This window comes from Apium graveolens, chromosome 1, assembly GCF_009905375.1.
Source record: "Apium graveolens cultivar Ventura chromosome 1, ASM990537v1, whole genome shotgun sequence".
Classification (NCBI taxonomy): Eukaryota; Viridiplantae; Streptophyta; class Magnoliopsida; order Apiales; family Apiaceae; genus Apium; species Apium graveolens.
The window spans coordinates 75,820,965-75,844,035 of record NC_133647.1 but is presented as its reverse complement, the minus strand read 5'-3'; the positions used below and the strand labels follow the sequence as shown (position 1 = coordinate 75,844,035).

At 36.2% G+C, this 23,071-nt stretch overlaps 1 protein-coding gene across 13 annotated transcripts; it reads left to right on the top strand.

Annotated features, from left to right (window-relative positions):
• The first annotated feature begins 488 nt into the window (after window positions 1-488).
• LOC141664494 (uncharacterized) lies at window positions 489-22,879 on the top strand. Of its 13 annotated transcripts, XR_012552033.1 has the most exons (5): window positions 492-2,703; window positions 7,147-7,381; window positions 9,440-11,624; window positions 11,696-11,727; window positions 22,489-22,879. XR_012552033.1 is itself a non-coding variant. In XM_074470476.1 (4 exons), exon 4 carries the CDS (start codon window positions 19,452-19,454, stop codon window positions 20,820-20,822), a length of 1,371 nt encoding a protein of 456 aa, XP_074326577.1. In that variant the 5' UTR covers window positions 489-967; window positions 1,674-2,703; window positions 7,147-7,381; window positions 9,440-19,451; the 3' UTR covers window positions 20,823-22,879. The 13 variants fall into 13 exon arrangements, 9 of the variants coding, with proteins under 9 accessions (XP_074326577.1, XP_074326574.1, XP_074326551.1 ...); XM_074470476.1 differs by having other exon boundaries at window positions 489-967; window positions 1,674-2,703; window positions 9,440-22,879; XM_074470473.1 differs by having other exon boundaries at window positions 489-967; window positions 1,504-2,703; window positions 9,440-22,879.
• Window positions 22,880-23,071: the final 192 nt, after the last annotated feature.

Sequence of the window (23,071 nt, the reverse complement as noted above, 5' to 3'; positions counted from 1 at the left end):
ATGTCTACGTACCTTGCTGATTGCCAAGGATCAAGTCAAAAAAATATAGTCCTGATTTGTGGGGTGAGGCCCCTTATATAGATGTTGGGAGTCCTTGAATTGGACTAGGGTTAGGAGACTTGGTGGACAAGTCTCATAGTTAGAATGGACTTTAAAGTCCTAGGAAGTAGGAAACTGATTCCTTATCCTATGAGATTTTATGGAGGCCAATCTCTAAGGAATTATGTCCTTATTTGGACTTTATTCATCAGCTAATTTATCCCTTATTAATTAATTACAAAATTAATTAATATTCAGGGTTTTGGGCCTTCTTTGTTCCATCAGGCCTGATCAATGTGTTAACCTTCTTGGGCCTGATCATTGTGTTAAACTTCTTGGTCTAAATGTCATATACATGGCCTTCTTTAATGGGCCTTGTGATCCTTAATGTAATTAATATAACATTAATGATGTAATTAAGGATAATTTTATCCCCTATCACCCTTGATCGTAATCCATATTGTTGATTTGCAATTAGTTTGAGAGATAAATTACTCATGCAGTCACGTTTAGGACACTGAATTATACTTTTACAAGCGGAGTTATCTGCTCTCTGCCACTAGGTTCTGTTGGAAATTCAAAGGGTTTATGCATTATATTGTTGGAAGATCTAAGAGAAAAACCTTTCATTTTTCCTTTTCTTAATTATTTTTTGTTTCTCCTTCTGTGGGTGTTTATTTATAACCTCTCAGCACATCATCACAAAATATGATCCTGATATTTTCCCTCTTCTTTATCTATATATATAAATATCTAGTTTTGGGCAAATTTTCTGATCTCCATTCACCAATTGTGAGTGCACACAATTAGTGAAGTCGTGCTAATCCTGGAGGACAATCGCTGTGATTCTACTACACCGGGGTAGCGCAAGATCGTCTTTTAGGACCGTGGTTCTTCCCACATTGCGGCAAACTATTAATCAAGATAGGTAGTCTTTTTTTCTATCAATTGTAACAATCTAAAAGACGATTATGGCTCGTAAATTCACTATTCCTGACATGTCTAGGTTAGAGCCTTTAGATGGTAAAAATTATAAACGTTGGGCTGTTAGGATGAAATTTTATTTAGAGCAGATTGATGTTGCATATGTGATTGAGGATATCAATTTTCCTATAAATGAACATAAAAAAATTGCCTTTGAATATAAATTTAACAAAGATGATAAGACTTGTAAAGGCATGTATTACATTATATGTCAAATTCTTTGTTGGATATTTACATGAGTTTTAATCATGCTAAGGATATTTGGGATGCATTAGAAAGAAAATATGGAAATGATGATGCTGGAATAAAGAGATATTGTGTTAGTAAATGGTTAAACTTTCAGGTTGAGGATGATAAAACCATCATTGATCAAATTCATGAGTATGAAAATTTATGTTCTTCCATGGCAACTGAAGGACTTTCTATTTACGACTGTACTTTGGCAATTGTTCTGATTGAAAAATTACCCCTTCCTCGAAGGAGTTCATAAATCAGCTTATGCATAAGAAGAGAGACCTGACTTTAGATGAGCTCATAAGTCACCTGAAAATCGAGGAAGAGAATCGTATTAAAGATAAGAGGATTTCTATTTTTCTTATTACCTCTAAAGCTAATTTGGTGGAACCGAAATCCTATAATAATTTTGACAGGTACAATAACAAAGGGAAAGGATCAAACAGAAGCAACTCATTCAGACCACAAGGAAAAATTCAGAAGTACAAATTCAAAGGTAATTGTCATGAATGTGGGAAAGCAAGGCCATAAATCCAAAGCCTGCAGGAACAAGAAGAATGGTGGTCATAATCAAGCAAGTCTTGTCAAAACTCTAGAAAACATTATTGTTGTTGTGTTAGAGGCAAATCTGATCGGAAATACTGCAGAATGGATCGTTGACACCGGAGCGACTAGACATGTGTGCACCAGCAAGAACATGTTTGCGTCTTATGAAAGAGTTAATGGTGAGAATGTTTTTATGGGCAACTCTGCTAGTGCAGCTGTCCAGGCAAAAGGAAAAATTATCCTCAAACTTACTTCAGGAAAATCTCTCACTCTCATTAATGTTTTACATATGCCTGAAATGCGTCGAAATTTAATCTATGGTAGTTTACTCATGAAGGCTGGTCTGAAACTATCCTTTGATTCTGATAGACTTATAATTACTCAAAATGGGGATTTTTCAGGAAAGGATTTTGTAATGGGGGGTTGTTTACTCTTGATGCTATCAATGAAGCTGTAAATAAAAATGCTAGTACTTCTTCTGCTTACATAACTGAGTCGATTGATTTGTGGCACGCTAGGTTAGGTCACATTAGTGTTGCTTCCATTAAAAGGTTAAAACATTAAAGTCTAATCCCAAACTTCCCGAAATCTGAAATTTCATAATGTGAAGTATGTGTTGAAGCTAAATTTGCAAAAAAAAAAAAAACCATTCAAATCAATAAACAGACAAACACAATTATTAGAGCTTATCCATAGTGACTTGGGAGATTTAAAAAATCATGAGACTAGAGGTGGAAAAAGGTATTATATCACTTTTGTTGATGATTTCTCTCTTTACACAATGGTTTATCTTCTCAGGTCAAAAGATGAAGCCGAAGGAATATTCATCCCGTACAAAGCTGAGGTGGAGAACCAACCGGACAAGAAAATAAAAAGGCTTCGAAGTGATAGAGGCGGAGAGTATGACTCAAATACCTTAAAAACCTTTTATGAACAGAATGGTATAATTGATAAAGTGATTGCTCCGTATACACCAGAGCAGAAATGAATTGCAGAAAGAAATAATATAACCTTAAAAATATGATAAATACCGTGCTTATCAGTTCTGGACTTCCCAGTAATATGTGGGGGAGGTTATTTGTAACACCCCCAAATCCGGGGTCAGGATTGGGTGTCACTACACAACTTAAAATAATAATAAAAACCTGTATATCACAATAATATACAGATAACCCCTCATGTTCAAGATCGCTTACAGGTTATAGTATGAAACAAGAATCTAACCTTCTATAATTTACATTGTCTAAATACAACTTCATTACCTCATTACTAATTTTCTTGTATTGATCACTCCAACATCTCCATATTTCTTCTGCTGGAATCTCACCACTTTTGCTGTCTACTAAACGCTATTCACCTTGCCCTCATTTGATACTGAAAGAAATAAGAGTTCACAAAGCAAGAGTGAGCCAAAAATGCCCAGCAAGTATCATAAAGGGTTTCCAGATATCAGATCAGAAAATTCCTGGAATCGATTGTTGTATGATTTTAAAAAAAACGTCTTTACATATTTAAATAGTTGAGCGAACAAAACATCGGCCCTCATTGGCCTTTAATCATAAATCACATTTCTCCGTAAAGGACATTAATCATTTCAATATTTCATCCTTTTGAATTAAATCTTTGTGTGAGTTTGTAATTATGAATTACTCGGAAAGGAATGCCGTTAATGACGATCAACAATAAATTAGACTGGACACTAGGAACTAACGTATGCACTATAACCTGCTGATCAGTCAGGAGATAGTGCGGATCTATACCCAACTGCATAGACCCAACCAACATATGGGGCACCCAGGGGACTATGGCCTAAAGGGTCCGGTTCATCCCTGACCCATAGGATCCAGCTTGTCACTGGTCCTAATAGTAACCGTCCAGCCCGTAGAGTATTTTGATATCAAATCATTTCGATTTCAAAACATCCCAAATTAGGGTTCGCAAATAACCCGAACGAATGGGTATTTGCTCAAGAGAGCAATCGAATTATAGGAACAATAATGAAAAGAACTGGCATAATAAGAGTAATTGCAGCGAAATATAAAACAGTTAACTATTCTAAACTTAGAATATGAGCGAATAAATATTTGCAGTATTTTAGGAGAAAGGTTAGGAATACTTGCAGTATTTAAAAGAAAGTTCGGGAATACTTGCAGTATTTAAAAGAAAATCAAGAATACTTGCAGTATTTAAAGAAAATCAAGAATACTTGCCTCAATTGATAATCCTCCGATCTTTAACTAGCTGACATATCACTTAGTCCCGTCGCATCTGTATTACCCTTGACGGGCTACTTGACCTTTCTTATCATTTACCCTCTTAGGTTTATCTTTATTCTGAATCCACTTGTTTCAGTATTACACCCAATCAGGCTTTACTTCTACAATCTTTATCTGGCTTTGAACGTCTCGCACTATGTGCATCTATCACAAATAATACTATTCAATGAACTGACAATATATAATTGACTAGTCTATACACTTATCCTTATCGTCTACCCGCCCGATAATAATATATAAGAATCACATCTCATTCAGATAAAGTTCAAAAGACATGTTGACTCATTATTTACATAATACATACACATAGGACAGGTAATTATATTATCCACATAACACATAATCACGTAATTCATGTAGCACATAAGTTGAATCGTCAAAAGATATGTCTCAATATGTTTAGAGTTGAAATCGGGTCAAAAAGAATATTTTATTGATCAATTATTGACTCAGAATGATTCCTAAAACAAACACCCCTTTGATACAAAAGAATTTAGGTCTCAAAAATATTTTTAATAGAAGCAGAATATTTTTCTGAGTCTAGAGGCGTTCGTTTCGTATTAAACGGATGAACGGTTGATTTATTATAAATTTTTGAACATTTTTCGGAATTAAAACGGTCTCTGAATCATTTAATAATTAAATAATAGGGTTCGAATACTCGAATATGACTTTAAAATAATTTTATAATAATTATCGAGTCTTGGAAATAATTTAAAATAATATTTTAAGACTCGGAACTATTTTTCTAAATTTTTAAATCAATTTTAAATAATTAAATCTAATTATTAAATCAAGTAAAATTTATTAATAATTAATTAAATTAATTAATAAATTAATAATAAATTAATCGATTAATTAAAATAATTAAAAACTAATTAAATTAATTAATAAAATAATTTCGATTTGTTTTTGAATAAATAAATAAATAATTAAAATAATTTTTCTGAATTTAAAATAAATAGATAAATACTTTTCTGATTTTTAAAATTATAAAAATATCATTTCTGCAAAATTTTAAACACAAATCTGATTTTTGAATTTTTATAAACAAAAATCTAAATTTTATAGATTTTAAAACCAAAACATTAAATATGCAAATCAGGGAAACTTCGGGGTACTAAACTGTAATTTTCCCCGTCGTCTTCCCCCTTCACCGCTTCGGTGACCGGCCGCCATTAACGGCGGCCACCGAGCTTTTCCAGCAAATGTAAAAACCACCCAGAAATAAGCTAAAATAACTGGAATCATTCCCCTAACTTCCAGAAGCGTATCTGCAAAATCAAATCGACCAAACGATACGTGGTTTGGCCGGAAAATCTCGTCGAATTTTCCGACGCCGCCACGTTCGTTTTTCCGGCGAACACCTTCCAGGAACCCTCTCTTACCCACATATATACCAATCGACTTATTTTTGGACGATCTACAAGTTGGTGTAATCAATTCGATCTAATAACCTTTAACAAAGAAACGCCTAAAAATCAATTAAGAACATTCATAGTTCATAAACCCTAATTTACAAATTCGAGAATCAAACCATCATTTGGATATGTTATTGAACTCGGTTTTTTACACATAATATACCAAATTGATCAGGAGAAAATTATCTACATGATATGGCATCAAATCATACAAACAACATCAAGAACAAAAATTCCTATTTTAATTCAGAAATAATTCGAATTTAAATAATTAAATTAGAAACATACCTTGAATTCTGGGCAAAAACAGATGGTGGATTAAGGTAGAGTTTTTCGAGAGTTTTGTTTTGATATGTTGCACGCTTGAATCGGAGTTCGGTAACGTCCTCGTTCATGCGTTTGATTCTCGGGTACATATCGTTTTTAAGGGTTTTTCTCTGTAAATACTATATTTTTACTGGTTATAAATGAATAAACGAATAAAATAAAATATGAAATATGCAATTTATATTTATGGAATATTGGTTCGTTCTGGATCGTTTTGGATCGTTAAATTAGTTGATTAGCCGCTAAGTAACTGTAATAACGATCCGATTTGATATCAGTTTTGGATAATTATCCCAACCGGGCTTTTTATAAAACACTCTATACAAAAATAATGTAATAATATCTCGTCTTTTGAAAATACGGGTTTCGTTGATTTACCGAAATGATTGTCGTATCAAAAATTTTGCGCTAGGCCGCGCACGGGTCAAACCGTAATCCGGATCGAAAAAGTCAAAAAACGGAAAATGTCCGGAATTACCAGATTAGGTTAGGAAGGAGTTTTCGGAAGAGTTTCGGGTTATAAAAACGTAAAAACGGTTGATGTCGGACGATTCCCGGCTTTATAAAATAATTTTATAATTATTCAGAAAATAATTAATAATTCATAAATCATTATAAAATCATCTAACACTCCAAAAATTACCAAAAAAAAACCTTAATTATCTATATTTTATTCTGGACATATTAAAATTAACATACTCACATTTTATTACATACAAACATCCAAATATTATTATCAAACATCAGATAATTCACCAAAAATTCATATAATATTCACATAATATTCATATATTGATACAAATAATTACACGATATTTTCCGGATGTTACACTATTCTTTCTGCTTGTCATATTTTAAACCGTGTGCCCCATAAAAAACTAGATAAAACTCCATATCAAATTTAGAAGAGAAAACCATTAGATTTAACAAAATTGAAAGTGTGGGGGTGTTTGGCCAAGGTTGGAATACCGAGTTTTAAGAGAGACGGAATAAGGCCTAAAACCGTTGATTCAATCTTTGTTGGTTATACAAATAACAGTACTACAACTCTTATGTAGGAGGCAACATCGTTGAATAAAGGGATGTTGAATTCTTTGAGAATATTTTTCCGTTAAGACCTGGTTATTTTACTCCAACTACCAGCTCATTTCCTGTATTGAATGAGTCATCTTTCAATAAAAACATTGAAAATCATTTAGAGGAGCCTAGGAGGAGTAAAATGCCACGAAAGGAAAATAATTTTGGTCCTGATTTCAATACTGCATTCCTTGCGCAACCTGAATTGATTAATTCTAATTTTGTCTGTACTTTCATTTTAGAAGATGATCCAAAGAGTTACGAAGAAGCGATTAGATCCATTGATACAATCTTCTGGAAAGAGGCTATCAACAATGAACTTGACTAGATCCATTGATACATGGGAAGTGACTAATTTTCCTAGAGGGTGCAAACCTGTTGGTTCTAAATGGGTCTTCAAGAAAAAACTAAAGCCTGATGGATCCATTGATAAATATAAGGCCAGACTTGTTGTCCAGGGTTTCACTCAAAAAAGAGGTATCGATTATTTTAATACGTATTCTCCTGTTACTAAAATTGCTACAATTAGAACTTTAATGGCTCTTGCATGTATAAATAATCTTATTGTGCATCAAATGGACGTAAAATGGAGATCTAGAGGAGAAAATATACATGAAAATACTTGAAGGTCTCGATTACCTTAGACCAGGAAATAAGGTTTGTAAGTTAACAAAATCTATATATGGTCTCAAACTTAACAAAATCTATATATGGTCTCAAACAATCATCCATTCAACGGCATATTAAATTTGAAAAAATTGTGATGGAAAATGGCTTTCGTGTGAATGAGGGTGACAATGAGGGTGACTCTTGTGTCTATTCTAAATATGATTCTAGTGGTTGTGTTATAATTTGCCTATATGTTGATGATATGCTAATTCTTGGGACTGATTTGGATCATATAAATGAGACAAAGAATTTTCTTAAATCAAAATTCGAAATGAAAGATATGGGAGAGGCTGATATAATTCTGGGAGTAAAAATCAAAAGAACTCCAAATAGAATTTGTTTAAGTCAGTCTCATTATGTGGATAAGATTCTTAAAAGGTTTGGCTACTTTGATGTTAATGCCGTGAGGACTCCTTACGACCCAAGCTTTCACTTGAACAAAAATAAAGGTGAACCTGTAAAAATCACTGGAAGTGTTATGTTCCTTATGAATTATACAAGGCCCAATATTGTCTATGTTGTAAGTCGATTAAATAGGTAGACTCATAACCCAAACAGAGATCATTAGGATGCTCTAAGACGTTTGTTTAAGTACCTCAAAGGTAAAATGGACTAGGGATTGCATTTTTCTAGTTTTCCAGCTATCCTAGAGGGATATTGTGATGCCAACTGGGTATTTGACAATGATGAAATCAATTCAACTGGTGGATATGTATTCACCATTAGGGGAGGAGCGGTATCTTGGAAATCTAGTAAGCAATCTTGCACAGCTATGTCTACCATGGAATCTGAGTTTATTCTCTTGAATTAGCCGGTCAAGAAGCAGAATGGTTGAGAACTTTGCTTGCGGATATTCCGTTATGGGGAAAACCAGTTGCATCAGTGGCTATGCATTGCGATTCACGAGCCGCTATCGATAATGCAAGAAACCATGATTTTAAGGGAAAGAAACGACATATTCTGTTAAGATATAAGGCAGTCAGGGACTTATTGTCAAATGGAGTGATATCATTGGACTTTGTAAAGTCAGAAAGAAACATTGCGGATCCGCTAACGAAAGGCCTGTGTAGAAAACTAGTTTTGGAAACATCAAGAGAGATGGGATTGAAGCCCATGGATTGAATTATATGTAATACATTCCTAATCATAAATGACTTCAAAGGATAATATTATATGTAATCAGAAGCACTCTTTAATTAATTTTAATCCATCTCTAGTATTTGTTGTGAAAGTGCTTACTATATTTGAAAATAAGGATGAGCAAAAAGGGCTCTTAATGAACCCATATCCATATGTTTGGTGGTGTGTTGTAGCTCCCACTTGATGGGATTCACCTACTTAGGTGTGGAAGTATGGCAGCTTCCCATAAGAATTGATTGGGTCGATTCTTTAGAGCACCTATGAGTATCCAGGTAGACGATGTAAGGCCAATATAAGACGTCCTATTTATTCACAGAGTTTCAGAATTTTATGATACATTTGTGTGATATTTGCGATCGATCTCTTACTCCTTGTTAAGTTCAAGACATAGGTTCTCTGAACAAGAAAGAGATCTTAGCTTGTAATCACTAATTGTTAATTCAAGTTGCAAGACATTAGCATTTATGCACTTGTATTATAGTTGCCCAAAACTATTATTATTCTCTTTACTTCACACCTTTGAACTTGTGGGGGATTGTTGAAAATTCAAAGGGTTTATGCATTTTATTGTTGGAAGATCTAAGAGAAAAATCTTTCATTTTTCCTTCTCTTAATTATTTTCAGTTTCTCCTTCTGTGGGTGTTTATTTATAACCTCTCAGCACACCATCACAAAATATGATCCTAATATTTTCCCTCTTCCTTATCTATATGTATAAATATCTAGTTTTGGGAAAAATTTCTGATCTTCATTCACCAATTGTGAGTGCACACAATTAGTCAAGCCGTATTAATCCTGGAGGACGATCGCTGTGATTCTACTACACCGGGGTAGCGCGGAATTGTCTTTTAAGACAGTGGTTCTTCCTACGTCGCGACAAACTATTAATCAAGATAAGTAGTCTATTTTTTCTATCAATTGCAACAGGTTCTGCAGTGCAACCCATATAATGTTTTATCTTCCACCGAACTAGAACTTCAAGTTCTATTATTTTATTTTAAATGCTCCAACTTTTACAATCATTTGAGGGCTGTCTCAAGCAAGCGAATGCAGTATTATAGATGAAAAATGTTAGATCCACAAAATTGTATACAAAATTATTCATAAAATCACATGTGACGGACATTGATTGAAGTGGGCCCTATCTTGAGCTGCCTTAAAAAGATGCATCTTTGTAGAGTAGTTATATTGCTCCGATATCTATTGAAACAGCTTAAGCCACCCTCATAGATTTGAAAAAAAATTGACATACTTCACAGGTAAAGTTATCTGTATACAGGCACTCGCTCAGCAAGAACAGTAAGGACAATTATTCCACACCTTTTATGTATTAAATCCACATGCCTTTGGAAAGAGCTTCTCATTATGCAAAATGGCGGATTCAGTTTGATTTTTGCAAGATTTTTATCTGTTGGTGCATGCATATTCAATGTTTGGTGACATAACATTGATATTTAATGTGAGGTCCTAATATTTACACATACATGCAGAAGAAATACTTGTTAGTGACTAGTCTATATTCTTCAGTTTCCGGACTAATACTAATCTCCAGTTCTCTTTAAGTGGTTGTTTCTTTGGTTGAATCACTTGTGTTCACTGGGATTAATTTATCACAATGTCTTGAACACAGCCCAATATGGAAATCAAGACTTAATATATTTGGAGAACTCCAGAAGGTACAAAAAACTCTAATAAGTTGCTATTGGCACACCCCCACAGTCGAAACAGGAGAAGAATTTACGCTGAGACATAATTAGGAAGGATTGAAGTCCCTTGGTAAATATATCGTGTTCTGAGAATTTAAGGGAACTGCACTTGACCAGCAGCGACCTTTGATTTTAATAAGGATTTGAACAGAGATCTATTTTGCACTAATATTGTAAAACCTAAAACCAACCCCAAAATATAATCTAGAACCCAGTAAACCAACAACTAAATCCAAATAAAACCTATACGATTAACAACAATTTGTTGCGAATGAGTTACTTCTCAGTCACAACTAGCACAACAGTAACAACAATAATAATCAAAAGAAGAGAAATCAGCCTAAGGTGCCAGATAAGAAAATAAAACAGATAGAAGTTTACATTCAATGTTTAGACAAGTAACCGAAACATCTCTCCTCCTTTATAAAGTAAGATACTATACTTATAACTAATCTCACTATTGGATACTCTCCATTATCCCACGTCCATTCTGATCCATTTTTCCCCTCTGCTGAAAATCCATTTCCTTGTCGGGTTATCGGCGAATAGGCCCAGAGTCAGTTTGGGCTTTTGCAACAATAGAATTTCCTTGACCACAAGGAAGACAATTTGGAAATCTGCTATGTATAGATGCACAATCCTCCCATATTGCATCAGTATCCGGATTGTTTGACCATCTTATCAATACCTGAGGCACAGCTACATTCTTTTTCTTCACCATCCTCCTATTTAAGATTGCAACAGGCTCAATCAAGAACTGGCCCTCATCTCCCAATTCAGGAAGCTCAGTTATAGGAACGGATTTATGGCCCAGTTTCTTCTTAAGCAGTGATACATGAAAAACAGGATGCACTTTTGAAGTTGGGGGCAACCTCAATTGATAAGCCACCATTCCAACTTTTTCACAATTGGGAAAGGTCCGTAATATTTGGGCGATAATTTCAAATTCCGTCTAGCGGCTACAGATGTTTGTCTGTATGGTTGAATTCTCAAATATACCCATTCTCCTTCTTCAAATGTTCGTTCACTCCTTCTTTGATCTTGGTATTGCTTCATGCGGTGTTGAGCTCTCACCATATTATCTTTCAGGATTTGAACAACTCCTTGTTGTTGCCTCAAGTATTCACCCACTGCTGTGACCTTGCATCGAGAATAATAAGGCGTAGGTAACAATCTTGGGGAATAGCCATACAGAGCTTCAAAAGGTGACATGTTGATAGCATTATGCTTAGTGGTATTATACCACCATTCAGCCAATGATAACCATTTATTCCAGGTGTGTGGCCATTCACTAACAGCACATCGAAGGTATGTCTCTAAACATCTATTGATGCATTCGGTTTGACCATCAGATTGAGGATGATAGGCTGTGGACATTGCCAGCTGTGTACCCATGAGTGTGAATAACTCTTGCCAAAAGGAAGAAATTAATATCTTGTCACGATCACTTACAAATACTTGTGGCATCCCATGAAGCTTGATCACATTGTCAAAATATATTTTTGCCACATCTTTTGCAGTAAAAGGGTGAGACATAGACAAGAAATGTGCATACTTACTTAATCGGTCCACCACTACTAGTATAGTAGTTTTCCCCTCTGATTTCGGCAACCCTTCAATGAAATCTAGTGACACATTTGACCAAACTTGTGAAGGGATTTCAAGTGGCTGTAGTAAACCCGGATATGGAACACTTTCTGCTTTATTCTTTTGGCATGTATTTCACTCTTGCACAAATTGTTTGATGTCCCTTCTCATATTTGGCCAAAAAAATAGTTGAGAAACTCTTGCATAAGTATTCTCTATACCCGAATGACCTCCCTGGCCAGAATTGTGGAGCTCGTTTAAAACATTTTCCCTCCAGCTTCCTTTTGCCCCAATATAAATCCTTCCTTTATACATTAACACACCTTGTTGGAAATAGCAATTTTGAGGTCTGAACACTGGTTTTGTGGCCTGTAATAAGAACTCTAAAGCCTCCGAATCGTCAGCTACACTTGTTTGTAATCCTTCCACCCATATAGGGACCCCAACTACAGTTATAGCTTTAAATTCAGCTGGTGGTACTACAGCAGCTCTAGAAAGACCATCTACTGCTCGGTTGTCAACACCTTTTTTGTATTGGATATCATAACTTAGTCCCAATAATTTCATGAGCCACTTTTGCTGCATAAGTGAGGTGATTTTCTGCGTGAGAAAATATTTTAAATCCTGATGATCTGTCTGAATGATGAAGTGTGAAAGATTAAGGTAATGACGCCATTTATGTACGGCAGTGACAATTACAAACATCTCTTTCTCATATGTAGACATGGCAGCTTGTTTAGAACCTAGGGACTTGTTAAGATAAGCAATCGGGTGTTCTTCTTGCATAAGTACTGCTCCTATACCATATTCACTTGCGTCTGTTTCAACTACAAATTTTTTATAGAAGTCAGGCATTGCTAACACGGGAGTTGTAGCCGTAGCTTGCTTAAGCTGAATAAAAGCCATCACGGCTTCTTTGCCCCATTGATACTATCCTTTTTTTAAAAGTGCGGTTAACGGTCGACTAATAATACCATAACCCTTCACAAACTTTCGGTAATATCCTGTGAGCCCAAGAAACCCCCTCAAATCTAGTAAACTTTAAATCCCAATACATCTTGGTGCTCCCTGGGTGAATGGAATACCTTGAACTATGGCTTTCATCCAAAATCTCGTCTTTAAACTCTTGAACATTCGGAACCCAAATCCTGTAGAATTACCTCATTATCCCCTTATCATCTCTCTCGGTATGGATCTCTTCTCCAGTCATTGACTCTCTGCCTTCATTCATCACTTTTTCTTGGCACAATATGATCTTTTCCAATAACTCTGGTTGCATCGCGATCTCAAACAGCTTTTCAGTTCCGGCTCTGGTTCCTTGACTTCTATTTCCATTTTCTCGAAATCCCTTATCAATTCCTCTGAATACATTATCATTTTGAGTCATTCCTTCCTACTAAGGCCGTCAGCCACCACATTGGCTTTCCCTGGATGATAGAGAATCTCACAATCATAGTCCTTGATTAGCTCTAACCATATTCTCTGGCGCATGTTGAGCTCTTTCTGCGTGAATATGTACTTGAGGCTCTTATGGTCTGTGAAAATCTCGCACTTCTCTCCATATAAGTAATGCCTCCAAATCTTTAAGGCAAAAACTATTGCCACGAGCTCAACGTCATGAGTAGGATATCTAATCTCGTATTCATTCAGTTGTCTCAACGCATACGTGATCACTTTACCATGCTGCATAAGCACACACCCTAATCCTTTGTGCGACGCGTCACTATATATCACAGAATCTTTTTTTCCGTCTAGCAACGCCAACACCGAGGCCATTACCAATCTTTTCTTCAATTCTTGAAAGTTGTTCTCGCATTTCTCTATCCATTCAAAGTTCTCTGTCTTACGAGTAAGTCGTGTTAAAGGGGCTGCGATCTTCACAAAATCCTGTACAAATCTATGATAGTAGCCTGCCAATCCTATGAAACTCCTTACCACTGTGGGTGTGGTTGGCCTTTCCCAATTTAAGACCGCCTCTATTTTGGAGGGGTCGACCAATACTCCTTCCTTATTGATCACATGTCCTAAAAACTGCACTTCATTCCGCCAGAAATCACACTTCGAGAATTTGGCATACAACTGTTCTTCTCTGAGTATTCCTAGAGCCATCCTCAAATGCTCTGCATGTTCTGCCTCGGTCCTTGAGTAGATTAAAATATCATCAATAAAAACTATCACACATTTGTCCAAATACTTCTTGAATACTCTATTCATTAAATCCATGAAAGCCGCTGGGGCGTTGGTTAATCTAAAGGACATTACCAAGAACTCATAGTTCCCATACCTGGTACGGAACGCAGTCTTTGAAATGTCTTCAGGTTTAATCTTTAGTTGGTATTATCTAGTTCCCAGGTCAACCTTCGAAAAGTAAACGGCATCCTTTAGCTGGTCGAACAGATCATCTATTCTAGATAACGGGTACCTGTTCTTTATGGTTAGCTTGTTCAACTCTCGGTAGTCGATGCATAGCCTCATGCTCCCATCTTTCTTCTTAACAAATAATACCGGTTCTCCCCACGGAGACACACTTGGTCTTATCATACCCTTATCCAAAAGTTTCTGTAATTGGGCAGCCAATTTCTTCATTTCTAACGGGGCTAACCTGTAAGGTGCCTTTGAAACTGGCGCCGTCCCTGGGGCCAACTCAATATCAAATTCAATCACTCTCTCGAGTGGTAATCCCGGAAGGTCTTCTGGGAATACATCTTCAAATTCGTCGACTACCGGAATGTCTTGCAAGTGGGGCACCTCCTTTTGCGTGTCCACCAAATAGGCTAGGTAAGCCTCATTTCCTTTTCGTAGCATCTTATTGGCCTGGGCCATGGTCAAAAATTTCTGCGTCTGTCTCTTCCCTCTAAATATGACGCCTTTCTCCCCTGGGATATTCAACTTAACTTTCTTCCCTTTAAAGTCTATCTGAGCATCATTGCTAGATTTCTAGTCCATTCCCAAAATTACGTCAAATTCCCCTAATTTAAAAGGAATTAAATCAACACTAAAAGATTGTTCCCCTATGCCTAACTCACAGGCCGGGTGAATCTGGTTAACAGGGATAACTTCATAGTTGGATATTTCTACTTGTAAGGGTTCTAACAAGGGTTCAGCCTTAAGTCTAAATTTATGTGCAAAGTCCCTCGATATAAAAGATTTAATTGCTCCCGAATCAAATAAAACATTTGCACTGACTGAATTTAAAGAAAGGGTACCTGCTATCACATCTGAGTCTTTCATAGCATCTTGAACTGTCATGTTGAAAGTCCTCACAGTAGGTGGATTATTAGAGGAAGCCCTGCTTGCTCCTGAGGCTGCTGGTTTGTTCCCTGGGCATTCCCTCCTCATGTGGCCTGGTCTTCCACACTGATAACAGATGGTGGTCGGGCTGACACTGGGGGGTTGCGAAGTACACTTGTTAGAATAGTGACCCTGTCGACCACACTTAAAGCAGGTTATTGGCTTCCTTTTACACTCCCCTGAATACATCCTTCCACAAATGTTACATGCTGGTAAAGGGGGACAAGACTGGTTGGAATGGGACACTCCTGATTTCTGCCCGCTCTGGCTCACATTCACACTCATCGGTCACCTAAACCCAGCACTCCTCCCTGGGAGGGACACTGCTCCTCGGGTAAACCTATTTGGGAAGTTCCCTCCCGCGGAACCTCCACCCATGCTTATGCTTTTCCTTTTTATTCATTTCTTCTCTCTTTCCTTCTGCATCTGTTCACTTCCAGCTTCCGCAATTGTATACACAGATAATGCCTATCTCTAGCATAAGTATTACGCAATTTATAAAAAATTGAATCGATAACAAGATATCAAGATTACGAAACAGGCATGCATATATATCATATCAACATGCTCCAATATATCACAAGATTTGCTAATAACAATCATGCACTTATCAAAAGATAATGCATATACATATATACATCACAATAACAGTTGTACGGGTAGAAAACTTGCCGGAGCGACTGGGGGTGGTAAAAGGCTTGGGGCGAGTCTGGTAAACTATAAACAACATATAAGTTGGAATTAAACAACGGTCTCTTAAGAAACTAGACTTTAACCAATTGGACCCTAACGTTCGCTTTTGCGCTTAACGATTCACATAAGTCGCTCGAGTACCCTCGGCTCCACCATTTATATAAAATTAACCGTTTAACTTTTTAAGGCGAATCTTTCGTGAATACTTTAATCTTACATAATTGTTTCATACTCCAATTAGTCATTTAAGGACCTAAACCAAGGTTTCAAAGTAAGGCGAGGGGTAATGGTTCATTCCCAAAACACCGTTACTTAAAACGGTCGTTTCTCCTAAACCGTACATCGAATCCAAGCGAACCACATATCAAAATGAAGCTTACGACATGATCTAGCTAAACATTGCAAAGTTACAGATTGGGCAGTGAGCTTTCTGTCCCGAATACTAAGAACAAGCAGTTGAATAAAAATGGGCATTACGACGGCTATGTTTACGCGATTACCAATATTTATACCACTCCAATTAACCACAAACCAACTCATAACCATCAATATAACCAAACTTCATCTAAACCTCACCATATCAGTCCATAACCTCAAGATTTTCTAACTCATTCAATCACAAACATGAGCTACTAACTATACTTAAGATTCATTAACCAATAACCAAGATTCAGAAACCACAATCACTACAAATCCAACCAAACTTTAAACAAACAAGAATCATGCTTCTCATAAACTATATCAATCAAAACCACTCCTAAATACTCAAAAGTAAAGCTAGGGTATGAGGTTTTACCTTTCTTGGTGAGTGATAAGTAGCTAGGAGGCCTTAAGGAGCCTTGATCTAACCTTCTACAAGCTTGATCTTTCAAAGAAATGAAGAACACAAAAATTAGTTTCAAGAAATTACTATTCACCATCTCCTTCCTTGATTTATTGGAAGAGATTTACAGGGAATTAGAAGCTTAAACTCCTAGGATATATTTATCTAATCATAGGGAAGCTTACATAATTACATTGGATTTGATTATGAAGTGGAGCTTGGAGTTTGCAAATTTTTCTTCTTTGAAAGCAAAGGGGCCGACCGCTTTGTTCTTGGAAAACAAAGTCAACTTCTATTTTTTTGAGTTATGATTGTACTATCTGGCTTCTTTTTGCAGGAAGAATTAGAATATTAACTCCTTACCTTCAAAGTCAGGAGTTAAGAGTCAGTCTGTTAGATACAAATCACAAAATCCTTGTTTTCATTGTGATAGTTTATGGCATTCCATTTATACTTGTAAGGAATATCATAGCTTGTACTATGATTATTATCAAATAAAACCTTCTTTGAAGAAAGTTTCCATTGTTCCTTCTAGTATAAATTCTGATTCAAAGTCTGATAGTGTAAGTTCTGATAAGAAAAATGTTAACATAAACTCTGATGCTAAATCCGCTGCAAATGTTAACAAACTTAATAAGGCCAAAGGATCCAAGCAAGTCTGGGTCCTTAAAACTAATAATTAGTGGTCTTTGTGATTGCAGGGCAATAGGAAAAATATTCTAGTTCTGGACAGTGGATGTTCAGGACATATGACTGGAAATAAGGCCCTGCTATCAGACTTTGTGGAGAAAGCTGGCCCAAGTGTTTCTTATGGAGATGGCAACATTGAAAAAACATTGGGATATGGCAATATCAATCTTGGAAATGTCATAATTAAACAAGTAGCTCTGGTCTCGGGACTTAAACACAACCTACTGAGTATAAGCCAAATCTGTGACAGAGGTTATCATGTTGATTTCTTTGAAGAACACTGTGAAATTGTGAGCAAATCTAAAGGCAAAGTTGTTCTGAAAGGATACAGGCGTGGTAACATTTATGAAGCTAAGCTTTCAACAAGTACTGATGGTTCTGCAATCTGTCTGATGAGTAGAGAATCAGTTGAAGAAAGCTGGAATTGGCATAAGAAACTCTCTCATTTAAATTTCAACAATATAAATGAACTGGTCAAGAAAGATCTTGTGAGAGGATTGCCAAACACAGTATTTGCACCTGATGGTCTTTGTGATTCATGTCAGAAAGCCAAACAAAGAAAATCTTCATTCAAGAGCAAGACTGAATCATCAATTCTTGAGCCTTATCATCTACTACATGTTGATCTATTTGGTCCAGTAAATGTCATGTCTATTGCAAAGAAGAAGTATGCGTTGGTCATAGTGGATGAGTTCACCAGATACACATGGGTGTATTTCTTGCATACAAAAAGTGAAATTACATCAATCTTGATTGATTATATCAAACATCTGGATAAAATGGTCAAAGATTCTGTGAAAGTTTTAAGGAGTGATAATGGCACTGAGTTCAAGAATTTGATAATGGAAGAGTTCTGCAAAAGCCATGGAATAAAGCAGGAATTTTCTGCTCCTGGAACTCCACAGCAAAATGGAGTTGTTGAAAGGAAGAATAGAACTCTCATTGAAGCTGCACGTACAATGCTTGAAGAAGCAAAGCTTCCAACCTATTTCTGGGCTGAAGCTGTGTAGACTGCTTGTTTTACTCAAAATGCAACACTCATTAGAAGCAATGCTAACACAGCCTGAATTCTTTTCAAGCCAACAAGTTCTGAGGTTTTGGAGGACTGGACTTTTTGATGATGGTGGTCAACGTGGAACTCCCAGTATTATCTTCCAAGTGGGTGATTCATCCTTTGTAGTCACTCCTGGTACAGTATGCAGGAGGCTTTACATCTTCCAGAAGATTGTACTTTCTCAATTCCAGAGGACTCAGCCCTTCGGGAGTTAATGGCTGAATTGGGATATGAAAAGAGTCTGACGAAACTTGGACAGTTGAAACGGGCTAATATCAAAAGAGAATGGAGTTTCTTCTTTGATTGCATCACCAAAGCTTTTGGGAACAAATGTTCGAATTTTGATGCTATTCCAATTATGAGTCAGCACATCGGGTATGCAATTATCAATCAAACTCATTTTGATTTTGCAACTGCTTTAATTGGTTTTATTGGGGATAGGATGACAGAGGATCGAGATGTTGTTTATTTTGCTAGATTCTGTAAACTTATTTACACTTATTGTACTGATGAACCTCATTTAGTCAGCACCCAAACCCCACCTTTTAAGGTTGCAAAATGATACTTTAATGACCTGGTAAATGCTGATACTAAGAAAAAAGTGGTTAGACCATTACAGATTCCTCAGTCTGTAAAACAGATCCTAGTAAATGCTGATCCTGATACTTATAAATATATGTTTACTCTGATGTCCAACCAACTCCAAACACCCAAAATCCATCAACCTCAGTACCTACCTCTCATTCTACTCAACCTACCCTCAGAACATATCTCAAATCCTATCTCTCCACTTCACAGACTGCTCAACCTTCATCTTCAGCACCTACTGTGAAATATTCATCTTCCAAGCCAAAGAGGACAAAGAATGTTCCTCAAACACCTCAAAAGAGAAGGATGATTGCATTGAGAGATGAATATGATTCTGAGGAACCGGTTCCTGCTAGAGAACCTGTTGTAACTGAAGCTGAGAAAGAGATTTCTCAGAAGGATTCTGAAATTGAGGGTTCTAGGCTTCTCAAGAGGCTTAGACGAATGACAGTTCCTGAAACTCCCAAGGAATCCAAATCAACAAGGAAGTACAAGAAACAGAGGGCACAAAGGCCAGTTTCAGATGATGAAGAGGAAGCAGCTAAGGAAGGGGATCAGGAATCTCTGATCTCACAAGACAAGGAATTTGCTCCAGTCACTTCTTTTCCATCAACTCCATCTCAGGAAGCTGTATCTGACAAGGCTAACTCACCATCTGTGTCTCTTGTTGATCCAGGCACAAGTGCTGATATTGATGTTCAACACTTGGTTGTGTCTGAAGTATTTCTCTTAGAAGCTCCAACAGCAAATAATCCTTCCACAACACCTGTTACTGATGCTGTTCAAACTCCAGAGTTATCAACAACACTTTCTCTGCATCAAGATGCTGATAATCAGACTTTAGATGAGCATCAGGATATGGCTGTTGATCAGAACTTAGTATCAGATCAGCAATTAGAGGATGCTGAAGCCTCCATTGCTACTCACACTGTTGTCTTATCAGAAGATACTGATTCTTTAAGTTCTGATGCTGCAAATGCTGGAGATACTGGTGATGCTGCTCCAACTGTAGATGCTGATGAAGCAGGTCCTTCAGGACATACTCCTCAACAGACTCTTCCTAAGTCTGAACTGGTAAAGAAGTTTGTTACCGGGGAAGCACCAGTACCTTGGAGTGAAACTCCTGCAGGTCAGGAGTGGACTAAGGAATGGAACTCAGTTTCATGTGTTCCAACTGAAAAACATCTTGCTGAGCACTTGACTAAAGCTGATGAAATATTAAATTCTGATGATTTTCAAACCCAGCTTAGAGTCACTGCATTGAGTACTAAACATCTACAAGGTCTTCATTCAACTACTCATGCAGAGCTACACAAGATTCAGGAGAACTTTATCAAACAGGAACAAGTTTGGAAAATTGATAAGAAAAAGTTCTTTCAATCTACCATTGACAGGATTGCTTATATTGAGAAAACTCAAGAGAAACAACAAGCTCAGATTGATGAAATTCTGACAAATCAAGCTTCACAGCAATCGCAACTTACTAAAATCCAATCCTCAGTGGAATTACTTATCTCTCTTTTACTACCTGCTGATGCCAAAAAGGGGGAAAAGGTAATTAAGTCCAAATGCAAAACTAACAAGACACTGCAAGGAAAGGATGATGGAAATGATGATCAAGGATACTCTGGAATGGGTAGCGGTCATAGTCAAGGTAGAAGGTTTACATCAAGATAAGCTAGTCACAGGACAAGTTCTGATACTGGGAAAAGAATAAGTTCTGCTGCTGGTAAAAGGATAAGTTCTGATGAACTTCTAGATCTTGATGAGGAAATGTCAAGACAGTTATTTCTTCAAGAAAATCCAGGAATGGACTTGGAAAGTTTAAAGGAAGAAGAAGCCAGACTTAAATCAGAGAAAGTCACATCTAAATCTGAAGCTTCTGGTAAAAAATCACTTCCAAAACTCAAAGGCATTGTGATCAAAGAAAGGACACATACTGAAGCAATATTGGCTAGATCACAACCACAGATAGATCCAAGATCCAAGGGTAAAGAAAAGTTTGGTGAACCTATCAAGGTTTATGTACCTCCTGAGGAAGAAGAAATTACTGATGAAAAGGATGATCTTGCTCTGACTTCAAGAAAAGTTCTTAAAACAACCTCTGACATGGCTCAAGTTGTTCAGAGTCAAGAAATTGTAAGTTCTGATATTCAGAAGAAGCAAATAACCTCTGACATAGCTCAAGTTAACTTGATATCAGAAAATAGATCAAAGAAACTCCTACCAGGATTCACTAAAGTAAAACAGACTCAATCTTTGAAGACTATTGCAAGTGGTTTTGAAGCAAGAGTAGTTACCGAAAAGGAAGCTAGAGATAAAACTGGATTGGGAAGTGCTGATGAAAGAAGAGTACACAACACTACCAATGATCCAACTTCCTTGAGTGAACCAGGTATTGGAGCAACTCCTGAGAGATTGAATCAACTGGAATCTGTATAGATGGTTTACCATACCTACTTGAAAGAATACATCATTTTGTATTTCATGACAGATGGTAGGGTTTATCATATAAGACAAAATGCCATTTCATTAAAGTATTTTAAAGAATTGGAGCATGTACTTTTCTTACTTCAAGTGGATGACAGAATAACAGGGACTGCTGCAAACTACTTAAAAGAACAGATTCAGAGACAGAAAAGGCTTTATTCTGTTAAGTCTGACAACATATATGTTCCAAAGTACAGAGATCACAATGGTGATATTGTTAATATGAAGCCTAATACTGCACAGATCAGAACATATCTTGGTATTAAGGGACTTGAATTCAATCTAGAGTCTGACAAAGCTTATGTCATAAGACTAGATCAGGAGTTGAGAAAAGCAAAGATCAATGATCTCAGAGCTGCAATCTTTCAAACTGGTGAAGATACTGCAGAGCTTAAAGATGTCAAAAGGAGAATGATTGATGAACTCAGATATGCTGAGAAATGTTTGTTGAAGAACTATCTCAGAACAACTCCTGACATCAGAGAGATCAGAAAATGATGAAGCCAAGTCGAAGATCTATAACTGCTTAAATTCTAATATTTATACAGACTGAAGTTGTTATCAAAAGTTGAAATTGGTAAAAGCTTTAAGGACTGTAAGTTGTAGTTATCTAGTCTAATTCTCATGCGTTTGTACTTAATGTTTTTGACATCATCAAATATCTGTTAAACTTGTATATTATGTTAATTTACAAGTTGGGAGAGATTGTTAGATATATTTGATAATGTCATGGCTAATATGTTTTATGTTTAGCTTTCAGATCTTACTTGAACAGGATAAATCAGTACTTAACTGTTGATCAGTACTTATACTGGAAGTCAGGACTTAAGGATATCAGTACTTATGTTATCAGGAGATAATCATCAGAAGATAGATATCAGAACTTAAGTGTTGAAGGACGATCAGATAAGGACAGTAGCTGATTAAAGGAAAGAAGATCAAGATAAACATAAGAAGAGATATGCATGAAGAAGGAATTCTGTAAAGAATGGAATACTTGGAAGAAAAGATATCTGATTGATATATTTTAGGAAGCAGAATTATATTTCATATCAATTAGCGATTATCTTATAACTGTGTAGTATATAAACACAGACATAGGGTTTACACTATAAGTGTTATCATTATTAGAGAAGATTATTCATTGTAACCCTAGCAGCTCTCGTGATATTTGTTCATCACTGAGAGGTAATAGTTCCATACTGTAACAGAGTTTATTGTTTCAATAAAGTTTGTTTTCTGTTACTTAAGTTCTTAAAGTTCGATTTGAGTGTACTATACACTGTATTCACCCCCTCTACAGTGTGTGTGACCTAACATTACTGTTTTGTCCATATATTTTAATAAATATGGGGAAACATTTTATTCGAAATTACTGTTTTGCTCATGTATTTTAATAAATATCAAAAATAATTGTTGTTGATAAAAATCAAACC